Source organism: Monopterus albus, unplaced genomic scaffold (assembly GCF_001952655.1).
Source record: "Monopterus albus unplaced genomic scaffold, M_albus_1.0 scaffold166.1, whole genome shotgun sequence".
Taxonomy (NCBI): Eukaryota; Metazoa; Chordata; class Actinopteri; order Synbranchiformes; family Synbranchidae; genus Monopterus; species Monopterus albus.
In genome coordinates this window covers 620667-643736 of record NW_018128046.1, presented here as the reverse complement: position 1 = coordinate 643736, position 23070 = coordinate 620667, and the positions used below count along the sequence as shown (strand labels likewise).

Below are 23070 nucleotides of genomic sequence, written 5' to 3'. Positions count from 1 at the left end.
CTGTTGAGTACTTTATACCATGGCGAGCTAGTGGGCTCAAGGGATTCTGTCAAGGAATGACACTGGAGTCAGGCTGTTTATCCCAGATCTGCTTTTATTACCCACACACAGCATAGAACAACACAAATGTAATGTATAATTCAACCCCTGCACCCCCCCACATGATTATCTCGACTTTAGCTGGCAAGGAAACTTCACTGTGCAATACATACTGTAGAAGAGTATAAAGGCAAACTCTCGCGAGATACAGCGACACGGACTGCGCGACAGGTATCATATTTTCTCGACTAAAGGTCGGTTCGCTTCCTACTGTGCATAAGAAGCAGGATCTGAGGTCATATTTTCACAGAAACTGTCTTGCAGCCGCCATAATCTATCAAGCTTATCCTGTCAGTGTTAAGTTTGCTCCTGCTCTGCTTTGTGCTCCATTACGTAACTGACCTAGTTAACTTGAGAAAGCGAAAGAGGCGGTTTACCGGAGAATAGAAGTTAAAAGGAACGTCCCCCGTGCGTGCTGGTAGTCTCCTACCTGTACAGGTAACAGAAAGTCTCCTGCAGCACAACGGGGATTACAGTGCTGGCAATGGCTGAAGCTATGGTGCCCAGCTCGATGTTCACCGAAGTTCGGGCCATGTTTTTAATGCTCACACCGACTGAAGCATCTTTTCAGAAAGTAGAAGATGTTCCTCGGTATGTGCAGCAGGTGGGTGTACCCTCCTTCTTAATGGCTTGTAATGAATGCGATGACTTCTTGTTTAAGCGTCAGACGACTCCCCCCCCTCCTTGCTCCGTGCGCAACACCACTGCGTTTAATCTAACAATCCTCCAAAATGATATGGCAATAGTGTGAGGTTGTTGTTCAACTGTTTTAGAAGAGATGTATATCAGTTCCTCTTTGGAAATATGGAGCATTTGATTTTTATGCAGCTTCAAAATCAGTAAAAACTATTTTCTAATACAAAAAATACAGGACATTTAATGTGATAATTCTCCAAAGGAATACAGTATAACTTCTAGGAGACATACTTATCATTCCCTGCCCAGAACTATGGGCTAATATCTTTTTATTCTGCCTCAAAGTCCATAACAAAGGGTATGTCTTTATAAATATACTGGACATTTAATCCCAAATTTCTCTAAAATGGTACAGTGTAACTACTCAGTTTTTGTGGAATTGTAGTCTACCTCCTCTAGAACAGAAAAGCATCAGTCCTTGTAATTATTCACCGAACTGTTTTTATGCAGCCTCAAAGTGCACAACAAAAGCTGTGTATTTGTACAAATATAGGACCTTTAAATTTGAAATTTGTGCTAAATGGTACAGCAAAAAATATTGTACTCTTTGTGAGGTTGTAGTCTGACTCTCCTAGAACAGAAAACCAAGAGTGTGTGATTCACAGCAGCACATCTATACTCAGCAACTTTCTGATAATTAATTGTTTCAGTCTGTTTCAAGCATATAGGCACATCTCCACATCTCCTTGGGCTGTTGCGAAATCCTAATGGTAATTCTTCACTATGTTCAGCCATTATATAGACAAATCATTAATCAACTAATTTGGGAAAATAATCAGCAGATTGCTTGGTAATGAAAACACTTACTGTATGTTCCAAGCTGACTAGATATTCAACATTAGCCTTCAGAGCCTGACTTTTTCTGATACTCTACAACAGACACATTTCAGTCAGCACTAGAAGTATTGAGGTTCAAGATTCAACCCCACTTATAAATGAAAACACAGTTATGTCAGTACATTGTAACGTACTCTAAGCTGCCTGGAGTGAAATATAAGAAGAGCCTGAAACTGCTTAAGTGCATTAGCCTAAATGCACTTAATAATTTTGTACATTTCTTCTACTTCTTGCTCTATGTTTACAGTGTCTCATTTGCCTTTTATTATGGCTAGTGAGTGTCTGGGGCAGGTTCAACAAGGTTTTATGGGGCACATCAGGGGAGGAGAACAATTACCCTCCCAGCAGGATTTTTTTTGCCAGACATGAGTAAACACATTTGTTATTGCTGCAGGCTTTGATAGCGATAACATTTTGCATGGTGTGTGTGAACAGTTTCCGACTCAACACTGTTTACATTTTGTGATGTCAATGATTATCGTGCACAACTAGTACTCTGTGATCCCAACAAGAAAAATGAATTAGAAACAAAACAACTCATTCTTCTGATTTTGCTGTTTGGGGGTTGTTGCTAACTATTCTGCGATGGGAATGTGTTTGTCAGACAGCAGCGATAAAAGTGTACTGTCAGCTGGCATGTCTTCAGCCAAAGTTTCTCATCTGTGACCTTATAAAAATGCAGTTTGGGGAAACTACACACATCTGGTCCACACATGTCTTGTTCTATGTAAGAAAATAATAAGATTATTAAATGCCACAGCAAACATGAGTTTCAAGTGTGCGGAAGTGTAAAACTAAAACAGGCTTTTAATGAAATCTATAAAAAAAAGATAAAAACATTGCAAAGGGGGACAGAGAAAAAACATTTTTGTGAAATAGAGAAAGGATAAAAAAATGGAGACACTGATAAAAAAAAGTCCAGAGATGCTATGTAAAAAAAAAAACTCCTGTCTTCTTTTCTGAACAACATGACAATCAGCTTGCTCTGCTAAGAATTTTGTCCTGAGGTGTCAGGGCTGCAGAGGTAAAACCATCTGCTAGACAGGAGAGGAAAAAAAAGAGTGAAGGTTTGAGTTCAGACACGTCCAGAACGATAATCTCTCTCTCTCTCTCAGCGGGTTTGGGGGCGGTCCGCCTGTGCTGCGAATCCATTTGTTAGCCACAGCTCTGCACTCTGCTGCCAGATGTTGGGGCGTTCGCATGTGATCACAGGTCCCTGGAGGTGCTCTCGCCTCTGCTCGTGCACACACACCACACACCTGCATGCTAAAATGGAAGCACTCAACATGTGAATGTGCGCACACTTTCACACACATTTGCTCTCACTTCCATCCACACATGAACACAGAGACACTTTCTCCCAAACCACCTGCAGATGTGCTTCTCTGCGCTCTTGTCACGCTCCTCACTTCTTGCTCTTGATGAGGGCATGTGTGTCCCAGTTACAACTGCAGTCAATTGGTCACTGAGTGGCTTCAAGTTGAAGCTAACCAGCAGGGCCAACACGGGTCGCACTTGTGACCTGTTTGCTATCCGGGTCCTTAACTAATTTGTTCCATGTTTGACAGACCCATTAACAGGTTATTACATGTTTCCAGCACAGTTAGAACTAGAGACCTACCACTGTTTGGTTGCACCATTTGTACCACATTAGGTGCTTCTAATATAGTAAGATGGATTTTTAAATTAAACATGTCGAAGAGATGTCTCTAGCACTATTAGCAGCCAACTGTTACCAGCTTCTAAAAAGCTGCACAGTGCTGATTTCTTCTTTTACTGTTGTACCTATTCTGAAATAGAACCTCAAGAACTGGTGATTTGGACCATTAAACATCATGTGTTCACATATAGAATTGCAAAGTGGGCTAAGTTATTTCTGGAGAGCACGGTTCCACAAGTGAAGTTCATTTTCTGCATAGGCAATGTTAGGTAGCACCTCCAACGCTTGAATAGGCATCAAACAATCCTGGCTCAATTAAGGGCACAAAAAATGAGTGACAGTGTTGGAAAATATCTGGTTCTTTGATGCAAAAGTCACAAGTGTCAGCAGCAAGAAGCATTTTGGTGAGAACCATCTAGTTAGTGAGATTAAAATTCAGTTGTTTTTGCGTTAATGGAAACTTCCAGTTAGTAATGATTTGTGAAAAATTGAAGATACAGTAAATGCAGTTTTTCTTTTTGTTATGGATTCATGTTGGATGAATTTAACAACTATGGTACAGCAATTTGTTTCCAGTTTTAGTGACAGAACGTTGTGAATTAGCTTCAGTTGTGATTAATGGCTTATTCTCCATAGCAACTGCAGCCCTAATGTTTAACTCAACCATTGAGCTCATTTCTACCTCCAGAGCAGTTCTGCTGAGACAAATGTTTGTGATGTCCAGTCTGCCAGTACACCGTGGCGTTAGACCCGCTGCTCCAGCCTCATACAGTGAAGCAAACATCACGGATCACAAAACATCAAAGTCTGGCAAACTTTTAGCTCATTTGCCAAAATAAATACTCAGGCTCAATACGACTGGTAAAAGCAACAGTGGACCTGAAACCGTTTTGTTTTCACAGTTTGTAACACTGCTTGATCATGGTTCTTCGTGTGTGTGTGTGTGTGTGTGTGTGTGCGCGTGTGCATGCAGGCCACTCCTGTCTTTGTGGGGCTGATGCTGCTGGAGCTGGTGGTGGGTTTGCTGAAGACAGGAACCTCGGTGGTCACCATCAGTGATGGACTCACCTCCTTATCTGCTGGAATGATCTCCAGACTCCCACAGTGAGCATTTACACCGTCAGATCATGCTGCATGATATGGCAGGATGGTAGTAGTGTGTGACGTACCAGACAAAGTTAATGTGTTGCTGGATTTAATTGCTTGATTTTTTTTTTTTTTTTTTTTTATTAAGCATTTTATTTTTATCTCAGCTGCCTTTCTGGTTTTGACACTTGGGTGAGAACATTAACAGTGCAGAGGTTTGCGTCTCATAATGCAGCCAGATCTGTTTCATACTCATTTGTTTTTGCTACAGTAGACGGCAGACTATCTGTGCTGCCTCCTGTACTGTACAGTGTAGAACAGACGCTGCCTCATCATTATGTACTCTGTCTTGAAATGTGGACTTCCACAGACATAGCCCTTGAAATGGAAAACGGCTCTAGCGTGTGGTCTCATCAAAGTGTTTGAGATTCAGCTGTGGTTGGAGGATTGACCTTTGATGTTTGTTCATACAGTATATAGTTGTACTCAAAGACCTAAGTACAATACAATGCTGAGTTATTTCTACTTATTTTCATTTTCTGCATATTTCAACTTTACTACATTTTAGAGAAAAATATTGTACTTTGTACTCTACATTTATTTGGTAAGTTTAGTAACTAGTTACTTTTCAGAATGAGATGCATAACACAACACAGAATAATCATCAGACTCTGTTCATCCCTGGTGGGGATGCCCAGCAGTATGTAAAGTACTTCATGTTATAAGTATATAACATTAGCTCCACCTTACTGCCTGCAACATTAAATGTGATGTGCACAATAACACATCAGGAGTTATAGTCCGATAATATGATATACATTGATGTGTAATGTGCCATTCTGCATAATGAGTACTTTTAGCACTTTAAGTGTGTAAGTATCAAGTAGTTTTGATGCTAATACTTTTGTACTTAATGCGGGACCTTTACTTGTAGCTGAGTATTTTTGCACTGTGGGATTGCTGCTTTCACGTAAATAAAGAATCTGAGTACTTCTTCCACCACTGTGTATACAGTAAAAGATACAGAGGGGTGACAAATGAAAGGAAAACCCTGGATAAATGAGTGCTACAACATTATCATCTCGGATGTCAAATACTGTCTGTATTTGACATCCGAGATGATAAATGAAATAAAATGAAACCCTGAAAAACTGACTGGTCTGATGAGGATGACCATGATGTGTGGCCTTCCCAGTCACCAGGTCTCAGCCCAGGTGAACAGCTATGGGAGATGTTGGAGCAACGTGTTAGACAGCGTCTCCACCATCGTCTCCACCATCGTCATCAAAACACCACATGAGAGAATCTTTTCTGGAAGAATGGTGTTCATCCCCTCCAGTAGAGTTCAGAGACTTGGCCAGTCAATGCCAAGGTGCACTGGAGCCGTTCTGGTGGCACGTGGTGGCCCAACCCCTCAATGAGACTCTTTGTGTTGGTTTATCTTTTAATTTGTCACTCGTCTGTTAGTGTGTGACGTTTTGTCTTGTTTCAGTGAAAAGCACAAGATGAACTGATCATAAGGGCAACTGTAAGATGAACTGCATGTTATATTTACTGTACATGGACCCACTGTGAACTGACAGAGCTCCACCTATCCTCTCACTCAGCTTGTTGATGAGAGGCTGTGAGCTGACTGCTTACATGTACGTGTGGGACCACTACCGCCTGGTGGAGCTGCCCTGGGACTCTGCCTGGACCTGGTGGTTCACCCTCGTGGGGGTGGACTTCTGCTACTACTGGGTCCACCGCTTCGCTCACGGTACCAGCACAAGACATTCACCTTGATGTACACAGCCCACAGAAAAGGCTAAAATTCATATGTATTACACAGATGCAAGTATACACCTTGTGAGCTTTGGTCAAGGTCAAAGGTCAAAGTGTTTATTTGTCATATGCACAGTTAGGAAACCTGTTTCTCCGTACAATGAAATTCTTACTTTGCCATCCACATGAATGCCACATAATACTGTACAAGTGAAATATAAAGTAGTTGAGCAATAACAAATTTAAATAGGCAGTAACACAAATCTAAGGCACTTTAAAGCAGCAAGTGAAAGAAGGACAATAAAAATGCAACAAGAGCAAAATATAATGCAGAGAGAATATATGCTACATGGGAGCCGTGATGTGCAAATACTTAGCAGTGAATGTGCAATTATGCATGTGCAAAATGAGTATGTAAACAGTGTGTGGTGTGAAAGCCGCTGCTCATAGGTGCAATTCACAAGTGATGAAACCCTCACCTGTCTGGAGCCTTTAAAGGTGTCTGTGACAGCTTTGAAGTTTGCTCCTTCATGGAGAGTGTCTGAAGTCAGCTCACATTCATGGTGTTTACTATGGATTTGAATAGTGACCAGTGTTCCTGGTGGAAAAGGTATTAAAATGTCATTTGAAACACATCATACCTTCAGCACCATCCGCTCCTCCACTGACCATCCATATGCCAGGTGACTTTTAAACAACTCCATCAGTTTTTACACAGTGACAGTAATGCTGTTTTTGTGTTCTCAGCGTATAAGTGTATTGATTATTAGATTACTTTAGCTGTGCACATTGTGCACTCCACTATCTTCCAGCACAAACTAACCTGGTCCTCCTCTTTCATGTTTCAACTAACAAAGGACTACAAAGCAAGCTGATGAGAATTGGTTGTAAAATGTTGATTTAGTTGCCATCTCTGCAGGCAGGAGTCATGAAGATAGCACACACATCATGCTTTCCTGGACGGTACAGAGGAAGCAATTATTTCTGAGTTACATCCAGCTGGTTTAGAGCCGTGCAGATGTGAGAGGCCGTGGTCTCCAGACGACTGTGGTTTTAACCCAGGGCTGTCACAGAAACAGGCTGTATTTAGTCATGGCTCTGAAGCAGCAGTGTCTTGCAGTATCACAATAAAAAAACAAAAAAAAAATGAACCGGATATAGCATTTCTTCAGTAGTGTCTCATCATTTTAGAAAATGACTCTTTCCTTGTGTGTCAGCCCACTGATGCACGTGCCAGATGCTCAGCTGCCACACACTGCACCGGAAGAGAGGTATTTATTTGTGGCCTGTGCCGCTCTTTATTTGTGTCAGTGGCACATCAAGCTGCCCGCCGTCTAGTCCACATAGCTTTGGATAAATGTCCCCTGCTGCTGTGTTGATGTTAGAATCAGGCTTAACCGAGGCTGTGTTTTTAAAGCGTCTGCTGCAGCTCGCCAAAAACTGGCCATCGTGATTTTGACTGAGAACATTGCCTCAGGATGTTTCATAGAAGTGCACACTGTTGGACATTTTTATACTATTGCACCACTTTGCTTTTGGCATGCGCTGGAAGTATTTTTTAGCTTTCAACACCATGGCAGAGAGCATGTTAGGCATTATTCCTGCCATAATGGTGTCTGTGTGTAGGTTTGGGATGTCTTCCTATGACTTGTTTTGTTCAGCTAAAAACAAATCAAAGAAATTCAGTTTACTCTAAGTGGGTTTCCATCTAAATGTTTTGCAAATTTTAACGGAATTTCCAGAAAATTAGCAAAAGAAAATTCCATTTCAACATCTGCCTGAAATTGAAAGTAAACAGAATATGAACTAATGTGGTACGGGGTATGTTGGAGAAACATAATAACTGTCCAGCTGTGTGTAAATGCAGGTTTTACAGTGACCACAACTGCAGCTCATGTGTGTAAACAGGAAAACCTGATTTGTTCTGTACATGTAAAAATCTTTAATGGTGGTTTTTAGAATGTGGTTGCACCAAAATGTGCACTCTGTTTGAAGAAGACTCTGCTGTGGTTTGTTCTAAAGTTATCAGAAGCAATTATGTAAAACAGTCACACACTGTGTCCAGCCGTTTTCCTCTTCTCAGTGTCCAGTTACATTTGTCCTCCGTCCTCAGCCGTGCATAAACCCCAGTTACATTTGTCCTCCGTCCTCAGCTGTGCATAAACCTCTGTGTGTTTTGAGTCATCCATGACTCTGTTGCGCTCTCTCAGCTTTACATTACAAGTTAAGATTATCACCTGTGATGCTGGTTTTGCTGGTGTTTCCTGGGACCTGGGCATGTTTCCCTGGCAGTAAACTTGAATGGTAATGTGTAATGATAAAATGCCAAGTTAACTCTTGGTGTCCTCATCTTGGCAGTAGGTCATGTAAACAAAGCTCCAGACTTGTTTTGAGGCTGTTAGAAACCAGGTTCAGTAGTCACTGGTCTTTTGAGGGCTGATGATCCATGTGCATGACCTTATCTTTAGACCTTATAGACTAATGTGTCTGCTGAATAATATCCAGTGAAACCTGAAAAAGCATTTAATGACATGTGTGTCCTGATGCAGAGAGATGACGCCTGCTGTGTCATGTTTCTGCATGGTTTATTCTACCAGAATTCTTTTGATGATAATGACAATGACTTTTATTGCTCTGTCCCTGCTGGGTGCTGTTCTGGCCATCGGGAACAAGTTGTGGTTCGGTGTCTTGCCCAAGGACAGTTCAACGTGTGGACTGGGGAGAATGGGAATCGAACTGGTGAACTTCCTGTTAGGGGGCGACTGCCCCACCTCCTGAACCACAGCCACCAGCCATTTTTGAGGCAGAATAATTTTTGTCTCAAACAAAAAAAAACAAAACAAAAAACGTTCCACTTGCTTTCAATTCCCCGTCTTCCAGCCTGTTGGGGTTGTTATTATGGAACATTGTGGGGTCACAGATAATCGTCTAGTGCTGAGTGCCCACAGCGCTCACTCAAGTTATATAAGCTTTTCCACTTGTTACCAGAGGGAAACGGCTCTCTCCGACCGCAGGACAGAGGCGGCACGGTCCTCACTCCTCACTCCGGTCAGCCGAGGTCATCTCGGTCAACCAGATTTTGACCTCTGGTTTTTTCCAGAGCATGGTTCAACTCAAATATTCCAATATGTGGAATAGATGAAGCCTTGAAGAGACATACAGTATGTAGGATGCAACTAGAAAGTATTTTTCAGGGCCTGTTTTGTTTGACCTGTTTTTGCATGAAAACAGCAGGAACACAAGCTGTAGTCCTAATGTGTCAAGACAGAAAAGCTATAAATCTTAATTTTGCATAATAAGGGAATTAGTGCAGTAGAAAACTACATGTAGGAGCACAAGTGACATTCTCTATCAGTGTATGATATTATTTTCAGTTTGACCAGTTTTATGGCCTTTTATTCATAGTTTCCCTCCTTTGGCTTCCACATGAAATGACAGCTTGAAGATAATTAAGTGGAAAGTACGGTCAGTCGTCAGTGCTGATGCCATTTAACTGAGGAGACATTAGTACTTTGCTTCGCTCAGACACTGTGCTCATGGAGATAGCAACAGACTGGAAGGAAAAGCACCTACACCAGTCTGCATATAGGCCTGGGTGAAATTCAGCAGTATTAGCAAAAGCCTGTGACTAGATTGTATTTGTGGCCTTTGCTTGGTATTTGGTCTGAGTCTGAGGCTGTGGTTAAAGTCGGGGCAAATAAGGAATTTCAAACATGTGAATAACCCTTGTGTACAGAGACTAAAAGTTTTATGTGAACTTTTCATCAATATTAGCTTAAACTCTTATCATTGGTGCATGTCCCAGAATCGGTATACTGTAGCTTTAGTGAGTCCTGCTGTTCTTTTTGCTTTTTCAGTTATATTTTGCTTTTTAAGAAGCAAAGATGCGAGTTTTCAACAAACTGACAAAGTACTGAATAGCTCTTACGACCTGTAGAATAACATGATCTTCGCTAAACATTTAACCACTTGTTTATGTATTAACGGCCATCTAAGCCATCGTATATAAACCCATTGGTTCAGTAAACCGGTGAATGACAGGCACAGAAAACAAAGTCCACATTTTTCCGCCATTTCCCCTCTGGTCCTCTTTCACTGTCAGACAGACTATATATGTTCAAAACCTTTCTATTCTCAACCAGCCTGAAACCAGATGAGCAGGAGTCCGACTTGGTTCAGATCAGACTATGTTGTTGACAGGCCTGTTGATTCTGTTTATTCTAACCTCCTATCGCAAGCGCCACTAATAGCAGCTCTGCTCTGGGGCAGCATCTATATCCAGGCATGCCAGCCAGGCTGAAGCCATTAATCAGCCAGTCAGATGTCCGTACTCTGATTATATATGAGGTAATGGAGTTATGCTGCAGTCGTCTTGCCAACTAACGGTTGCTGCTGTGTTACACTTATAGGCCCAAAGCGTCAGAGCATCAACTAAAGGGCTTGTGAAAAGGTTTCTTCTTTAATGTGATGTTGAAGCAGTCATAGATGGACCTTAAGTGTAAACCAGTTGGCTTTTAGTTATGGAGAGAAAGTCAGTTTGATCCGGTTGGAAAAGGAGAAAAATGGGATTGTTGAAAAAGCTGAGAGGCTATTAATGGTTGGATTTTTTTTTAGTTACACCCACAAGTTTAGCACATGGAAGATGCACTGTTTTTCAGGAAGCAAAAAGCTCCCAGAGCGTTCAGGTTCCCTTTTCTTGGGATTTTTAAACCGAGTCTGGGTTGTACTGTAGGTGTAAATAAACAGACTGCCATCCTGCGGTGGCATCTCACGTGTGCAGTTACATTGTAATGAAAGGAATGTACTTTTTACAGCTTTTGAAAAGAAATATGTCCAGAAGATCCCGCAGAAGCTGTTAGATGTTGAAAATGCCATTTAAATAAAGGTTATAATTTAACAAATCAGAACATCTTAGTGAAAGGTTTCAGTTGTTGGCTAGACGTGTTTTCGCTGGCAAATCACCAAAATCATCAGCTCCTGCAACTTTAAAATTCAACTTGGAAAGTAGAATCCACACACCTCTAATCCATTAAGTCAGTTTTAGTTAAATTCATCTTTATTCCATCCTCCTCTATCATCTAAAACTACACTTGCATTCTGAGGGTTTACCAACCAAAGATGGCTGGAGTGGCCAGTGTGCTGCTTCACACCTGCTGATTTCTAGCTAGCTGGCTACTCTCTGTAGGTTTGTGGTGGCTTTAAAGAGCACAATACTGTACATCTTCATTCTACAGTGTTTGTCAGGTGCTGTGAGGAAACGTCTCACGAGTCACAGAACCTCCTCCCTCCTGGCCCCAGGTGTCTTTTACTCTGCGGCAAAGCCCATCTCGTTGTGTTTGTGTCTTTTGTTTTGCTGATTTTTTTTCTTGTCGTTCCTGTCTTGCCCTTTAGCTCAATTGCCCTGCCACCTTAGTACATCCTCGGTTTGCTGGTGTGTCCATACCCCTCCCTCTCCTTCAGCCCTGCACACGGCAGCAGCTGTTAAGACAAACAGATGTGCTCAGCTCTTCTCCGCTGTCCTCCATCCCCAAGGACACATAGCCAATGTGGATGTTATTGTTTAAAGCAGAGATTCTCCTGGCTGTGTGGCAGAGGGGAGGGAGCAGAGGGGGGTTGACCTGCCCCCGGGTGGCTGTGGCTCCATAAATCTTCATTTTGACGGCAAGTTCCTGGCCCGGTAGGTTGTGGGGCCGACAAAAGAATCCAGGCCCCTGCTCAGTTTGCTGGTTGTGTCGGTATGGTTTAGTCAGGATGTGAGGGTCTCGCTCGCAGCAGCAGATGAGTGCAAGTGAAAGGCCTCATGGGAGGCAGAGATAATATCTATAGGTCACTGTGCTTTAACTCTTTGTTTGTCTATGTGATGAAAGAGGGAATGTCTCTGAAAGAGAAGGACTGGTCCAGTTAAACTGCACAAAGGAGTAATGCCCACAGGGTCTGTACTGTATGTACAGCATCGAAACAAAGTGAAGAAAAGAAGAGTGTATTATGATCACTGAGAGGGTCGCTGAGGCCAGAGGAGGCTACAGTCCGGCTGTCTGCTGCCCTCGTGTGCTCCGCCCGCTCCACGAACAGACTTCCCTCTGTCCATGGTGTTGACAGACAGAGAGATTTCCACTGCTGAGAACAAACCTCTACTGATTGGAGGGATGAAGTGTGAATATGAAGGATGACTATGAGGGCAAGTGCCTCGTGTGAGTTTTTAGAACTTTCAGAGTAGAGGAGTAGTTTTTTCAACATCGGTGTCTGCAGTTCCCACTGTCAGCAGTCATAGTAGCCCGTGTTGGAAAGAAAGTCCTTTATGGCAGCAGAGAGAGGTTAAAGCATATCCCCGTTTTACGCGACAAAGTGCAAATTATTATCAAATTGTCAGTTGTAAACATTCATTAGATGTTTGATTCATTGATTCTGCGGCACTACTTTCTGGTACTGTTCTTAGTTTACAAGTTACAATATACCTATTCAGAGACTGAATGGTACATTTTTACTTTTTGGTGATATTTTCATGAATTTTGAGGTTTTCTAGTTTGCACTTATTCCTTTTGTCTGATCAGCCAAAGTTGCTGCTCATGCCACCTGCCCAGTTCTTTTACTTTTGTATTTCATAAAGTGTTTTTCCCAATTAATTGATTAATCATTTGAACTAGAAAATGGGATAACCCATATTTTTGAATATGTATAATCAGCGCTTGAAGTGCTCCAGTATGCACCAGGACCATTGGGGGGCCGTGCATTTTTGACCTGGGCCTTCAGCGGGGACTTACCCGACTTAATTCACCACTATCACATCACAATTATAGAAACCATCAATACTATACAAAAACGCAATATAATAAAGTGTGGCATGACAGAGAGAGAGGTATTTCGCGTATTGAGGGTGAATGCCATTTTTACTAAAGCAAGAAACCCAGTTAAGACAACTCCAAACCTCTACGCTACAACCGCAACTATGCCAGGTTCATCATCCGGAGCAGTTCAGAATCAATATTTATCTAATTTTCCAAAACATCACAGAGTTCATCATGGTGAGACATGAGTATGGCATGACCCCTCTGTCTGCGTCTGAAGTGACTGGGAGTATCACTTTTACAATCCTCTGGAATATGGAACTATGGAAACTGAAATCTGATTGGACAAAAAATCTAACATCCACATACACGTACTGGAAGCGGTGCAGCCAAGAGAAATACTACGAAATGAAGAGAACAGACTGTTGGGAATAAATTCATACAATCTCATGGAACAAATATTAGAATTTAGGTTGTAAATGTAGGTCAGTGCTTCTGATAGTGTTTAGGCCAGCAGTGAAGGCCTTGCTGGCCCTGCCGGCCCACCACTGACCAGAACACAGTACTACACTACAGTACACTTCTACATTTTACTGTTTTGCATCCTGGGACTTTTTCTTGAATACTGGCACTTCTCACAAGCTGTGTGTACTCTTTTCTGCCCTCTGTATTGGCTCATTTGAGATGTACTGCGTCTCGCCTGGACAGTGGACGAGAGCAGACGATGGGAGCGCGGGGTGGTGACATAAAGCTGCAGTCAGGGCGGACAGTGTAGGAGCGCTCTGCCAGCTACAGTGTGGGAGCCAGAGGGTGTTCGCTCCACCAAAAAGAGACCTGAGCTCTCCCTGAAGTAGCCACAAATGCTTTAAAGTTTACTTGCGCAATTACGATGGAGGTTTTCATTGAGCAGAGGCAACATTAGAGCCCTGAAGAATCATCTAATACCATATTACACACAGACATGTTAGACTTCAAGCACTGTGTATAATGATGACAGTTTTGCCAAATTGTGCAGTTGTTTTGCTATTCTTGCGTAACAGCTACATGACTTAAAACTGTGTGTGTTGTGTGCCAGTCTTCTTCAATTTCCAGAAAAGAATCAATTAAAGTCATCCCTAAGGTTGGGAAAGCTCAGCCACCTGGCTGAGTTGTTGTAGCATCAAACTTAAACTCTTTCATAAAGTGGCAACAGTTTTGTTCTATGTGTAGTCACTTTGCAACAGAGAGGAAAAAGAGTGAACAGTAGACTTTTATGTCTAGGAGTGTCTTTCAGCAAAGTCAGTATGAACAGTATAATCAACTGGCTAATATAAGGAAAGCTATTTGACCTCATCAGTCACTTTTTAATACATACGTTTTACTGTGTTTGTAAGTGCTATAAGTGGGCCTGACCTGGGTTAGTATGTTTGGTTTAGTGTGTGTGTGACTGAGCTGTGTGGACAGCATGAAGTATGGCAGCACTAGAGGGGAGTTGGACAACCATCCCACTAAGTCCAGAACTAGCTGTTTGGGTTGGCAACCCATCGAAGAGCCCTTAAAATCCAAACACTGGAGGGCTGTTCACAGCCCATTACCCCTGTGATTGACAGGGCAGCCCACCACTCATATGACTGCACATGAAGGACATTACTTATTAGTGCCAGGAGTTTGTTGCTGAGGCTGATGATTTAGGCAGCTGATTGATGTAACTATAGCATTTCATAACGTTTGAAAATGGTTGATTTGGAATTCATTTGCTGGTTATTTTTCTTTTCTCTTGCCATGCTTTTTTGTTTCTAGCAGCATTATTCAAAGTGCAGTTTGATAATAATTGTCACTTAGTGCAGGCTCCTATTGTAGCTAAACGTATGGAGCTCAATAGGGCTCTGGATATGAAGCACTGCTCCTGAGTTGAGGTCTTGGTCGGTGGTGAGGTTGTAGTACTCTGAACTGTGGTGAACCTGGTGAGCAGCCCAAAGGATGAAAGAAACCAGTCTTGACTATTGGTAGGATATTGAATAAGAAGCAGCAATCTGTTGTGTCAGAATCACTTTGACCCTTCTATCTGTCCCAACCTCCTTCCTACAAGGCTTTGTGGTGCAGCCATGTTGCACTACTTCCACCTTTGTACCTAACAGATGACAGCCGTAATTCAAAAAGCCACTAGAGTTCCTTGTTAGGTAAAGAACAAAACAATGATGAATGCTGTCATTTTTATTGGGAGAACAGTCCAGTATTATGTGTCATAACTGTTCATCACCTGATTAGTGTGCACTCATCCCTATTATTCCTGAGAACCCTTGTGGCTCACTAGAGGCCAGATGGAAGCGCCGTCCTCAGCGTTTCTGGGAACACGGACTCTGTGGCATTGGTTCTCACCATTAACGGAGCTTCCCTCCTGAATAGGCCCTGCCAAACTATGCAGTGTCCCGCCGTGTCCAGAGATGAGGACTTGGGCTTGCAGTGAAGCCTAGCGGTTCCTACTTCCTATCAATGACAACGAGCATCAATCTTAACCACCCTTAGCCCTGGACCCTGCCAAGCACGACTCCAGTGAGGGGAAAAAAAAGCAAAAGACTCAGGCTGCTGGAATTAAACAAAGGCAGGACAGTTCATCTCTGAATCCCCCACGATTCAGAACGGAAGAAACGTCATAATTTATGTGCTTGACTGCTGCAGAAGCAGTCAGTGTTCTCTCTCCCCTTCTCCCACACTCATACCTTGTTTGTAGACTGTCTGTCAGCTCCGTTGAGAGGTTTGAAATAAAATCCAACCATGGTGCTTCTATCTCGACTCAATCCAAAATACACCATTTAACACTCTGTGTGACACTTTCAAAACCTTTTTTGTGACATATTCTCTCACACCTGTTGATATCCAGCAATCACCCTGTTAAATAAGTGAGGTGTGGAGCTGTAGTTTTCACTTGGACCTCCTCAGGGCTTTCCCAAACGCTGGAGGAATTTCACCCCAGTTTCACTGACTGTGATCATATCTGATCACACAGCACTCACCTTTGCTTCTCAGTCGTGTGTTTGTTCAGGTGGAGCAGACCCTTGATCTGGTGAGTTTTACGACTGCTGGCCTTGATACAGTTCACAAGTTTATTAAACAGTGAAACCGGAGGAGTTTAAGATGTAGCTTTTGAATTTTTGATTTTCTCAAACTAGCAGGGAGTAAGCCCACTCTGGGCAAAGCGGTGTGTATCCATGTGCTGTTGCATCCATGTGTGCTTTAATAAAAATGTTACAACGTTAGGTGCTTTTTAGGGACAGACCAAAATAGTCCACAAGTGTCAGCCCTGTAATAGACTGGCAGCCTGTCCAGGGTGTGCCCTGCTTCTCGCGCAGTATCAGCTGGGATTGGCTTCAGCACCCCTGCAACCCCGTAGAGGATAAGCAATATAGCTAATGGACAAATGGATGAATGGATGGAAAGTTAAGTTGTAATTCTATCAAAAACATGTTCATCTTGGGCAAATCCAGACTAGCTGTTTTTCTTTGTTTTCATTTTTTATGCTAAGCTAAGCAAACCAGCTACTGATTGTAGCCTAATATTTCATTTATACAGAAAACAAATAAGCAAATTTCCCAATTGTTGAGCTAGACCTTAAAAGGAAAGACGCTTGTGATGATAAACCCCTAGAATACTTAGATAAAGTTGTGCCTAATTACAGGGACACTGATTCATGTATGCCATAAGGGATTAAAGCCGAACTGTTATAGTGTTTTATCTAACCAGCCACCTAAATGTGACCAAATTCACTGATCATGAATCATTTTTTTAGTTACCTTGGTTGATAATTGATCCCATAATCAAAAATCCCATCACACATTAAACTTCAATTAACCGGCGCTGCTTTTATTACAAATACATTACTATACAGAGTCTCTATAGGGCTTTGTGGTTCTTGTTCTCACTTATATGGCTACAGAGGCCAGAGTGGATGGGAAGTGCCAAAAAGCACAGGAGACAGGGTGGTCCAGAAGTGACTCGGAGATTCAGTGAAACCTAACAAGCATGCTCCCTTTGGAGGCTAAAATGAAGTGTAACACTGATATGAATGTAGCAAGTATCACAACACAGCAGAAGAACGTAAACTGGAGCACTGGGACATCGGGCAGGACATTAATCAGCTGCAGCTGAATATCCACACTATCAAAATAGCCTGACATCCCCCCCAGTGGCCAGCTAGACTCAGGCCTTAGCTTTTCATCATGGCTGGTCAGGCGAGGGACCGACATGGCTCCTGCTGGGGGATGAAAATGTCTAGTTAATCATCTTGGGAAGAAGCAGAGGTGACTGTTGAGATAAATCACCTGTCCTGGTGATTTAAAATCAACTGAATGTGTGTGAAGGTTCAAGGCCCGTGTGTGACTCGTGTGTGCAAACATGGTTGCTGTTATCTCTGTAACACTCATGTGGATGACAGGACAAGTTCTTATCAGACTTGGACTCCTGGGCTCATGTCTCATGCTGGGTCCATGTGTGTGATTTTCTCCAGAGGTGGCCATCCTTTGGGCTGCTCACCAGGTTCACCACAGTTCAGAGTACTACAACCTCACCACCGCCCTAAGACAGTCCCTCACCCAGCAGTTTACATCATGGGTAAGACCTTCTTTATTGCTCTACTTTTTATTCTCATTGTTATTTTCTATTCCTGTTGCCTTACAACACATCGAGAGCCACTGTACTGGAGTCAGAGTCCTGTATATTCAAACATGCTTGGCAATTAAAGACGATTCTGATTCTGGTACATCTTATTGTAAACGAATCTAGTCAGTTCATGGGAATAATGAATGAATGAATCCTTTTAACCCACAGTGTGATATGCTTTGCCAGTCTGTGCTGCAGAGCTGTTATTGCCCAAAAGCAATTAAAAACACAGCACTTAGAGACATGTATTCTTCATTACAATGAACACAGTCTCCAACAAACGTATCATTTACTCCTGTTTGAGTAGAGCTTGCTAATAACTGCACTGCCCACCTGTGTCAGGAAATTATTTAGGCTTTTTAATAAACTAAACAATAAATTCTTAACCAGTTTACATCTTCAGTAAACTGAAGCAGATTAGAGATGGACTAACATTTTATTCTGTTCATGGAATTTATTAATAATAACAAATACAGTATATACAACATGTCCAGTCACGCCATTTAACAAGACCAGGGTGAATATTCAGTTGCCAACATAACCAACCTTATTGACTAGAAACCACTGGTACGGTTAAATATACTCAGCAGGATGGCCTTATGTAAAGTCACATGAAAGATTGTGTATTAAAAGCAACCTCATAAACTTCCTTTTTGAGGGCAAGATAGAAAAGGTATGAGTTTTTCAAGCTTGTTGCGAGGTCCTAGTGAGGTTGCTGTGAAGATGTCACAGGAGATGTCAGACTGTATTAATTCCTCTGTGCAGATTTTCTACCTGCCCCTGGCTCTGGCTCTGCCTCCATCGATTTTCGCTGTTCACATACAGATAAACCTGCTCTACCAGTTCTGGATCCACACAGAGGTAAATATTAAGTCACAGGTTGTAGATCGAGTCTGGTTGTGAAAAACACTAGCCCCTTTTACACTGCTCTTTCAAAGTGATATTATTGTGCCAATTTTCCACCATATCGTTCAGTGTACAAAGTTTGTGGGTGGAGGTGACCCAAGTTTTGCGACATGCTTCCAGGGGATGTAAAATTTTATGTTGCTCACACAAAATAAAATTTGTGATCAGAATTATTAACATGTTGTACACAATACAAAACAACTTTAGGCCCGAATTGTGTTGTAAATGTGCACATCCCTGCTTTGTTCATCCACCATTGCTGATTTATAATCAACTGGTCTGTTCTGTATTTCTGATGTGTGTGTGACATGCATGATTATATGTCATCGTGTATGCCACATTAAACGTCATGCCTTTAATAACAGGATGCTGACACCTGTGTAAAAAGAACATGGGGCAACATTATGCTGGCTTTTTTAGTTCAGTGTAAATAGGTTTGTTTGTGTCTGTGACTATTTGAATTTGGCAAAATGTCAACACAGTAACTTACACATACTGTATATCTGTATAGTGACGTTTATATGTACAGTACACTGATCAGCCATAACATTATGACCACTGACAGGAGAAGTGAATAACACTGACTATCTGTTACAGTGGCACCTGTCAGTGTGTGGGGTACATTAGGCAGCAAGTGAACATTCAGTCCTTGAAGTTAATTTATTGGAATCAGGAAAAATGGACAGTATAAGTATCTGAGTGACTTTGACAAGGCCCAAGACGGTGAGATGACTGGGTCAGATTGTCTCCCACACTGCAGGTCTTGGTGGGTGTTCTTGGTCTGCAGTGGTTAGTACCTACAACAGTGGTCTAAGGAAGGACAAATGGTGAGCTGGTGACAGGATCACGGACGCCCACGGCTCACTGATGATGAGGTTGATCTACTGTAGATTAAACTTTTAAATTTTATTCATCATTTTCCAAAGATTCCATTTAGTTTGAATCTTTGTTAAAATGGTTGAAAATAAGAAACACTGTACATTGGTCTCTATGAAGAGAAGGAGTCAGGGGCTGTAGTGGTGATATCACACCTAGAGTGGTGAGGCTGTTGGATTGGTCTAAAAATTCTCTCTAACTTGTTCTCATGACCACAGTTTTCACTCCTTCTACTTGCATTTTTAACTGAATGGTTGGCACATTTATGCTCTTCCTGACAGTAAAACTATGGAAACAGACAGATTCACAGAAGATGCACAGTGAGCTGCAGAGTGACACGAGTGCCACACTGACTCCTGTGTACACAGTGTAAGAATATGAATTGTTTTATGTTACAGAGCCAAACACAATCACCCAGCATCACTAAAACAGTATGGATTTACTTGTCATTTCACTGTTGCTGTGCAAAGTCAATCTGTCTGAAAAACCTCTGCAGTTCTCCCTGTGCCCATTTGTCTGCTGAGTGGAGTCGAGCCTTTGTAGACTCAGTGTTCCAGTGGAACCTGTATGCAATAAAAAATGATGAGATTTTAAGAAATATTCAAAACAGAAGCATGACCCCTCTGTCTGCGTCTGAAGTGACTGGGAGTATCACTTTTACAATCCCCTCGATCATTAGAGGGAGTGAAGGGATTTAGAACAGCTTCCATTTTTAGCGCACTATTAGTGAAAACAGTCGTAATAATCGCAGTTTTCTACGGGGATGTAATTTATGCCTGCTTTATGGGCTTTTTTGATGTCATGTAATTTATTGGCACACTAGTCGCTGCAGCTTCCAAACTGGAGTGAAGTGGTGGAGACCCTTTTCATTGAAGATAAAACTCTCACGCTCAGCTGCCAAGCGCAGCCATTACACGGAAATAATGAATCACTGAGAAATCCTGCCCAGCCATGCACTTTTCTCCTGAGAGGTCCTGATGTACTGATGAGAAACATCAGAAATATCTGAGGGTCACGGCAAAAAGAGAAACATGAACTTTGTGAAATGTGTGTGACCTCTGTGCTGGTGCATCTGTTTGCTATCGACGCAAAGAAAATGATTCATGTTACACAGAGAGTACTCATGATGCATTCAAGTACGTGTGTGTTAACACTGCTGATAATGGTTAAAGCCATTAACATCTATTTTTGGCACTTGTTCTATATATCAGTATTTATGAACATATGAAAGTGATATTGACAGATCACTTTTCTGTCAGCTAAATACAATTATTATAGTTTAGCTGTAGCCTTCATACAAGTATCCCGTAATCAATCCAAAAGTTATGTAATCTTTTGGTTGGTCTTTCTGTCCAGACATTTTTGGTTCAGAACAAGATATCTACCGTCTCTGTCTCCAACCCTCCATTCCAACTCGTTTCTGTTTATACAAGAGGTGGGGTGAACTCATCTTGACAAAAATGCTTCCTCTTTTTTCAGCATTTTTGGACAGTCAACACTGACCCACCATTCCGGGACTGTACCATGTACACAGAACAGAGAGGTGGAAAACTCACTGTGTATCTTCTGTGAATCCTTTTGATTCTACTGATGCCATGGCCTTTCTTCCACCACTGTCAGGACAAAGAGAGTTCTGGTTATGTCTGTTGTCTGACCAGATTTCTTGCAGTTTTGAACAGCCACACTGGAAGGCAGGGTGAAAAGGCGGCTGTCGTAGAGAGGACGGAGAAGGGACATGGTTTGAATATAGCAAAAATGGTGCACTTTTTCAGACACTCTCTCCTGGGTGGTATTTATAATGTTTGGTTGTTCACATGCAAAGAGAGAAATAGTTGGTTAAAGAACAACAAAAGAGAAAGAGAGAGAGAGCAAGTCCAAGCCCTGACTTCTGTCTTATCTTATCTGAGCAATCATGGCGTAAAGTGATTTGGTCTCGTCCTCCCATATCTGAGCAGAAAGGTGTTTGGGGGGTTTAATCACCCAGCAAGTGGTACTGAAGTAGTACAGTGGCTGCTTTCGACTTACAGCTTGGTCAGAACTGGTCTAAGGCACTGGTTTCTCTCAGAGGTGGAGCATAACATTGAACAGAGAAGTATCCTGTGCATGAAGTTTCGGTGGCTGACTCATTTCTGTCATCATATCTGAAAATGTGTATTTACTCTAATGTATTGTGTTGTAAGGCTGCCAGAGTTACCAGATATCAGGTGTGCAGAACAGATACTTGAACAGGCTAGAGATTAAATGACTTGTATTGCATTTATATTTTATTACATATATACATACCAGAGAATCATTTTTAAAGCTGGGGACCTTTCAGATACATGATATCCATGTCATCCTGTTTTCATTCAGTTGATCAGAGACCTTGGACCTTTGGAGTGGATCTTCAACACTCCAAAACATCACAGAGTTCATCATGGTGAGACATGAGTATGGCAATTGAATCTTTATATTTCATAATGTTTTACCATGGCTGAGGCATCATATCCATGAAGGGCAGAGACAAACATTTGATCAAGGCTGAGAGGTAGTTAAGTGGTCATGTCTGTTTATGGTTATGTTTTATTTTGTCCAGTCAGTTTTTTGTTGGCACTCTGACCACTCAGACATGGGAAAAAGTCCCACAGGGATAGTAAATGAATGAAAGGGGCATTTGGGTCCAAGATTGTAAGTTGTTTTTTTCTTCTTTAAGAATTCAGATTATTTCTGTGGTAACCTCACTGAGTATTATCTCAACAGGGAGAAACCCTTACTGCCTTGACAAGAATTATGGTGGAATTCTGATCATTTGGGATCGATTATTCGGTAAGAAATAATCAGAGAGTAATCGTTGCTTCTGTTCCTGCTTGTCCTTTTAGCACCACCACTGAGCTATTACTAAACATGACAATTTAAAATATCATTGGAGTAGCCTGTGACAGGTGCGTTTCCACTAGAATACTCTGAAATGTTCATGGTACTTTCTTTTCCCAGGAGCTAAAGTTCAAGAACACCCCCTGGGGTAACAGTCCCTTGACTGCATTGTAATTTGGATTCCCACAGCAGGACTGAATCCCCGGGAAGATTAAACAAATTGCTCACTGATGTAGAAGCACAACAGTCAGCAGCAGGGTTGTAAGAATGCTGTGTGTAACAAGTTGCATGGTATTTGAACAATCAGCGATATTCAACACTGCAGGCCTTGCCCCAGTAGTCCTAGGACATCCAGAAAGTGCAGCCCTCACTAGGGACTTTTTGGGGTGTAAAACTACACCATAGAGCTAAATTTAGATACTGGTTCTTCCGGTGGAAACACAGGTAGAGGAACTACCTTCCACACAAAAGGTTCCTGCTTCCCAAGGATAATTTAGTTGGTAGAAATTGGGCGTACACGACTGTAGATCAGTTAGAGATCAGATTTATGATGCACCAAATACATATTTAAAATTTTGCACTGTAAAATTTCCATGTTTTTATTTACAAGTTGAATTGGCTTAAATTCAGCACATAAAGTGTTCAGTGCATTTATGACTCATGCCTGGGATGTCAAATGGCACTGACAGTAAATTTTACTCCTACATGTCTTCAAATTTTTCACCAAATGTCAATTAGAGCTAACTTAAATTTTGAGGTTTACATTACCCAGAATTCCCTCGGGCCTTTTTTCTGTGGAGATGTTTTATGCACAGAAGCTTCAAACTTCATATTTTACTCAGAAATGTGGAGTTTACATCTTTTCAAAAGTTG

General features: G+C 41.9%; 1 protein-coding gene across 1 annotated transcript in view; it reads left to right on the top strand.

Annotated features, from left to right (window-relative positions):
• The first annotated feature begins 269 nt into the window (after positions 1 to 269).
• Positions 270 to 23070, top strand: part of agmo (alkylglycerol monooxygenase) — a 46147-nt gene continuing 23346 nt past the window's right edge. Inside the window, exons 1-7 of the mRNA XM_020615562.1 lie at positions 270 to 703; positions 4266 to 4396; positions 5986 to 6137; positions 17411 to 17514; positions 18328 to 18423; positions 21697 to 21763; positions 22084 to 22149. Coding sequence (XP_020471218.1) covers positions 584 to 703; positions 4266 to 4396; positions 5986 to 6137; positions 17411 to 17514; positions 18328 to 18423; positions 21697 to 21763; positions 22084 to 22149 — 736 coding nt within the window. The 5' untranslated portion in view covers positions 270 to 583. The remainder of the gene's footprint in view (positions 704 to 4265; positions 4397 to 5985; positions 6138 to 17410; positions 17515 to 18327; positions 18424 to 21696; positions 21764 to 22083; positions 22150 to 23070) is intronic.